General features: G+C 47.7%; 1 protein-coding gene across 6 annotated transcripts in view; it reads left to right on the top strand.

Annotated features, from left to right (window-relative positions):
• The window catches only part of TUBGCP3 (tubulin gamma complex associated protein 3), a 71,205-nt gene extending 65,830 nt beyond the window's left edge, over nucleotides 1-5,375 (top strand). For 4 of the 6 annotated variants that reach the window (XM_040624744.1, XM_040624739.1, XM_040624747.1 and 1 more), the window contains 2 exons: nucleotides 1,607-1,723; nucleotides 4,271-5,375. In XM_040624744.1, the coding sequence (XP_040480678.1) occupies nucleotides 1,607-1,723; nucleotides 4,271-4,429 (276 nt within the window). In that variant the 3' untranslated portion in view covers nucleotides 4,430-5,375. Of the gene's footprint in view, nucleotides 1-1,606; nucleotides 1,724-2,949; nucleotides 3,179-4,270 lie in introns of those variants that run through there. The other 2 variants (XR_005833302.1, XM_040624758.1) reach the window with 2 other exon arrangements.
• Nucleotides 5,376-6,097: the final 722 nt, after the last annotated feature.

Raw genomic sequence — 6,097 nt, 5'->3', positions numbered from 1 at the left:
CTTTTGTGGGGGGGGGGGGGGTAGGGGGCAAAAGTCATGGTTGTGGACATAGAAAACTCAAAATAATCTTTAGGTAAGTTAACTAGAATTAATAAGTGACTTCATCAAGGTGGCAGTAAACAAGGTCAGTACGCAAAAATCTCTTCTGTTTCCATCAGCCACAAACAAAATGAAATTTTAAAAATGTCTTTAAGAGAGCATTAAAATGTAATAAAATACATGTAATGGCCCTTGTACGGAAAACTATACAACAGGGCTTGGCAACTGAGGGTCTGCAGGCCAGACCTGGCCTCCTGTGTGTTTGTAGGTGGAGTTTACTGGAGAAGCCGTGCCAGTGATTTCCACGTTGTCTGTGGTGGCTCGTGTGCTCTCTTGGTAGAGCTGACTAACAGCACAGATCGGGGGCCCATGAACCCCAAAGTACGTGCTCTCTGGCCCCTTACCACTGCATCACAGAGATCGTAAAGGGCCCCTCGATAAGGAGAGGCGTCAGCTGTGTTCATGGTTTGGAGAGCTGGTAGATTTAGTGCAGTCCCAGTTCTAAACCCCTACAGTTTCGGGGGTTTTTGTGGGTTTAATTTTGGGGGGTAGAAAATGATAAACTAATTCTAAAATTTATGTGGAAATACATAGGGCGTAGCATGCAGTGAAGAGAATTTTGAACGAGAACCAAATTCGACGATATATGTTTCTAGTTGAGTGCACACACACCCTCAAGGTTTGCACAATTAGAGCAGCGACGAGAATGGTGCCGGCTCAGGCAGGACATTCGGGGAGGGGGGTAGAGTACCGTCCAGAAGCAGCCCCACACATTCTGGGATCGTTCGCTCTCCCCTGAGAACGTCGATACACGGTGGTAGGGGTGGTATCTCGACCCTGCCTCGCGCACACACACAGCCACCACGAGGTGGGCTGTGAATCTGAACGGGATAGGTAAAATGCTAAAGCATTGACAGAAAGAATAGCTGTAAAAGAAATTAAAGTTTTATTATTGTGTCACAGTAAGAGAACCTTGTTGATAAAAAGATGAGAGTCCTGTGCTAATTCCTATATCAGCTGAAAAGGCATTTAGTTAGAGTCACCATTCATTAAGAACCATCTTTTAAAGCTAGAAGTAGGTGTATGTCCAGTACAAAAAGACCCACCATGCTTAGGAGAAATAGCAAGAAGCCAAGTCAAGGGTTAATGGGCTTCAGTGCTTTGAACAGTCTGGTTCTGCTTTTATGTATAAGGTCTGTTTTAGAAATGTGCCCGCAGTGATGGAAAGATACGAGGCATTGCTTTTAGTAACCACAGCCTGGTTAGCTTGTGACAAATGATCGGAAGTGTTACGTGTTCTGCAGTGTAGGACTGTAGGTATTAAAAACAAGAGGGAGCTCTCTGTGTGCTCATGTGTAGGGATGTAAACTATCTCCGAGGTATCTTATTAATTGGAAAAAGTAATTGAGAGCCCAGTTGGGCATCCGCAGATTATCGTCGAAGTGTTCAGCAGCACAAAGGGCATGAAAAGCATGCGTCTCCCCACCCTCCCCTGCCAGCCCAGTCCCACCCTGGCAGCTTCTTGCCCCCTGGGTTTTAATTTGATCTGGTCCTTTGGATTCTTCAGGGCCGGTGGGGAGTGACAGCAGCCGAGGAGGAGGAGGAGGACAAGAGGATTCAGGCATTTCGAGAGTCTATACCGAAAATGTGCTCGCAGCTGCGGATTTTGACACATTTCTACCAGGTGCGCGTTGGAGTGACACCAGAGTGTCCAAATCACATTGCAGTTGACCGTTGCTGTCAAAATGATTAAAAAGGAGTCCTTTCAGTCCACCCACCACCCACTGTGGGGCCTAGTCTTGGCTGTGACCTTCCCAGGGATCCTGGGCTGACTAGGGCTGCTGGCCTGGGACGTTCTGGTGTTGTCAGCAGTGGGTGGGAGCCCCAGGTGAGGCAGGAGGGCGTAGGTGTGTGGGGAGCTGCTGCGGGGGCAGCCGAGCACGCCAGGTGGCGGGCGCTGAACTCGGCCCACAGACCCGGGAGGCTGGGAGAAGAGCGGATACTGAGAGTCCCCGGGCTCTGCTTTTGATTTTTATGTTGTGGGTTTGGTTTCTGATTCTGTCAGTTTCTCAGTGTGATTTTAGTGATGGAAATACAGGTGAAAAGATTGAAGAATTTTTACATTCAGTTGCTGGTAACTAATTAGACAAGTATTGACGTTGAAACCTTTAAAAATTACGTTTCTGTGTGCTAACGTCTCCATGGGGTTCAAAATTTAGAATGAAACTACCTCCCTGTTCCATAGGCATCTGGTTTGTTTCCCCGGGTCCTCATACTTTCAACGGTTGTCTTCAGCATAACGTGGGTGCGGGAGGACCTTGTCCCTCTCGTAGGTGGTCTTCCTCTGACATTAGCTACCACAGTGTGTTTGTTGAAAATGTTTCTTAAATGGTGGCAAAGGTGGGATTATGTTCAGTGCAAAAATACCCTCACCGGACAGGTGTTTTGATAATGAAATGGCTGCTAGACCCCGTGTTGTAGGCACCGTAGGGACTCGCGTTTCTTAAAGACGGGTACGTCGTGGTGGTTCCGTGCTCGCAGTGAAGGTGGTAGTACTCCTGCAGCGGAGTAACCCGAAGTGAAAAATGCGTGTCGTCGTGCTCATTCCTGAAAGAGATAGGAATGGTTACACATTTTCCCGAGAGACTTAATACATTTGTTTTAAAGGTTTTAATTATTTATTTGAGAAAGAGAGACACAGAGAGAGCACATGAGCAGGGGGAGGGGCAGTCAGAGGGGGAGGGAGCCTCCTCGCTGAGCAGGGAGCCTGGGATCACGACCTGACCTGAAGGAAGACGCTTCGCTGACTGAGCCACCCAGGTGCCCCGAGACTTAATACATTTTTAAAACGTAATCTTAATCTGTATAATCCCAGTTTTACTCAAATTATAGTCTTAATCTTCTTTCTAGATCATGGCCATTGGGATTTCTTTTCTGTAACAGAAAAAGTCCTTTCCTGTTCTCTGGATAATTGAAACAGCAGGGTGTCAGCAGCTGTGATCACTTACTGCTCACGGAACGGTCTCACCCGCAGTCCCCAGCCTGGGGACAGAAGTGTTCCCCACAGTTTCTTTTCTTTTTTTCCAAAGAATTACTTTTTTTTATTGTAATAATATTTTTTATTATATTCTGTTAGTCACCATACAGTACATCCTTGGTTTCCGATGTAAAGTTTGATGATTCAGTAGTTGCATGTAACACCCAGTGCACCGTGCAGTATGTGCCCTCCTCACTACCCACGGTTTATTGTTGTGAGTGTCACCCATCGCCACCTGAACAGAAGCCACTGCCTATATGTTTAGCAATCGAATTCCTTAGGGACTGTCTCGTAAGCCCTTGGTCTCCTAGAAGGACACAGGACTGTCCACAGCATCCCACTCTGTGCTTGCTCAGATGTGAGTTCCCTTGCGTGACATACCTGAGTCCCCGGGAGCTCGGAGAGGGACCGAGATGCTGTTAGGGTTTGGAAGGACTGATGGGATGTGGTGTTTCAGTGGCGACTTCTCTGCAGATGGGACCTTTCCCAGGTCTGCAAGCATGGAGACGAACATCGCCTACTTAGGACACACCTACTGGCTGTGACTCAGGAGCCTTGCAAGGATGGGGTTTGTGCTCCTAAGTGACCCAGCCCAGCGGAGACGAAGCCAGTGTTTGTTGTATGAAAGTTGGAGTACACTGCTGTCATGTCCCCTCGCCTTTACAAAGCCCCTGAGAAGGAGGTGATGTAGCCACACTCTGCCCGGTCTTCAGGAAGGCGACTCAAGCCCACATCCGCAAGGACCAGGGGACCCTGCGGTCATGGTTCAGAGGCGTATTGTGTCTCATGTTTTTTAGTTTTCCTGGGAGGGCTCTGTGATTCATATGAAAAATGGAAAGTGGAACGCTGGACTTTATATTTAAAAGAAAAAGGATAGGCTTTTTTTAACATCAGAACCTTTGCTGTTTTACTTATAGAACTTAGGGCAGAAAGGAAGTTCTTTTAAATAAAATTTGTTGATTGTGCATGTATTTGTGGACACGGGTATCTCTTCCTAACACGACTGCTATTGGTTCGGTGAACTTGGGTTCCTGGAGCAGTTGTCCTCCCTTTGGGACACCTGCCGTGGTGGGTGTTTATGGAACATTGTTGATCTGGAAGGAGAAACCAGCCCAGATGAGGCTGTGGTGGCGAGGGGGGTGGTGTGTTTGTGGAAGGCTCCCTTCTGAAAAAGATACTTTTCCTTGTTTTTAGGGCATAGTGCAGCAGTTTCTGGTGTTGCTGACGACCAGCTCTGATGAAAGTCTTCGGTTTCTTAGCTTCAGGTTGGACTTTAACGAGCATTATGAAGCCAGAGAGCCAAGGCTCCGAGTGTCTCTGGGCTCTCGAGGGCGGCGCGGCTCCCACGCGTGAGCCCTTCCCTGTCTTCACAGGGAGCTGCGCACGCTGGGAATTCCATTACGAGACACACATTCACGTTTAAATCTTCAAGGCCGCTGGCATGCTGCGGACGTCCACCGTTCCTGCCCACAAGTCCTTCAGTGTTTTCAACGGCATGGCGTCTGGTAGAGTCAGAGTCCTGTTTCTCTGCGTCGGAGGTGAATACGTCTGTAAGAGCACTAAGTTGAATGGGCTGGTTTGCACTACTCAGATTTATTTTCTAAAGTCTTCGTATTCAAGAGATACCACTGTGGAGGCTTCGTAAGCTCTCCATGATATAATTTATATTTGTCCCTTTTTAAGAAATCACAGTTGCTTTTAGAGAAAATTGGAGCGGATGGATGTTCGTCAGTTAAGACGGTAATGTCGTTGCTATTTTTTTAACATCCTCCTTAGAGGTAATCTTTGTTATATAATCAAATTGACACAGAATGTCCCTACTAAGAAAATATATAGAGCGTTTTATTTTGGTTTGTAGTGTGTAAGATATTAACCTCTGAAAGAATCTTTACACATTTATCCTTCTTTCAAAGTTTATCTTCCTTCAAAGTTTACATTTTTATATTTAATTTACTCTTTCAGATAACTTCTAAACTAGCGTAGAACTAGTTTGGGGGGGCGTGAACAGAACACCGCAAGCCTCGATTTCTCCATCTGTCGGCTGAAGTGATGTAAATACGGATGACTAGGAAGTTATGAGCGATTTTATTTTCAAATTCTGATAAACATTGGAAAGAAACTGACTTGAATAATGAAGATTTCCTTTCTCCTTGCCTATTTTTTCATTGTAAATATTTATATACTACTGACCAGATGTGGGGGAAACTGTTTTTTGTAAAAATGTCCTATCAAGTCACATGAATCTGCCCTTATGATGTTGCATAAGTGAAACGTAGAGGATTAAAGCAGTTATCTTTCAGATGTATCGGTTCTTCCTTGAATGAATACCTGGGAAGAGATCGAGTTCACCCGCCAGGTTCGCGGGCCGCGTTCGCAGTTTGATGTGAGGCGCGTCCGGGCGTGAACTGTGCCTGCAGTGAAGCCTGGGAAATGGACCGTGTGTGGCCTTTGGGCAGAGCCGGGGGCGGGGGGGGGGGGCACCTCTCCGTGCTCGGGCCCCCCTCCATTCGGCTGTCTGATGTTGCCGTCGGAGTCCCTTTCCGACCAGAGGGGCGGTTAGGAGTCCTGGCTCTGCAGAGATGAATCTGTGGTGAAGGCCAGTAGTTTTTAGGATACTAGTTCAGTTTTAGATTAAAAATTTGTAAAAATAGGAAATTGGAAGCCAGTTTCTCTACTGGAACATTTCCCAGAAGCAACGGTGTGTTCCATACGGGATCCCCCACCGTCCCCAAGTGGGCAGACCTGGGCAGACTTTTGCCAGTCCAACCGGAGTAGGACAAAGCAGGGATCACCATTAACTCGTTGCGGGGGGTGGGGGGAGGTGTTTGCACGCTCCCAGACCCTGAAGTGACCCGTCTTGGGCTTTCCTTAGGACGCATCTTGCCAGCAGAGGACAGGTGCCAGCAGGCGCAGCTCAGAGCCCCGGAGGCTGGGCGCTGAGGTGCGAGCACGTCCCCGGAGGGTGCTGAGCACGGGCTGCCCGCTGCAGACCCAACGCTGAGCGCTCCGTGCGCTCTCTGC

The sequence above is a fragment of the Ursus maritimus genome, unplaced genomic scaffold (genome assembly GCF_017311325.1).
Source record: "Ursus maritimus isolate PB19 unplaced genomic scaffold, ASM1731132v1 scaffold_10, whole genome shotgun sequence".
Taxonomy (NCBI): Eukaryota; Metazoa; Chordata; class Mammalia; order Carnivora; family Ursidae; genus Ursus; species Ursus maritimus.
Note: the sequence above shows the minus strand (reverse complement) of the source record. Positions and strands in the feature narration are given on the sequence as shown.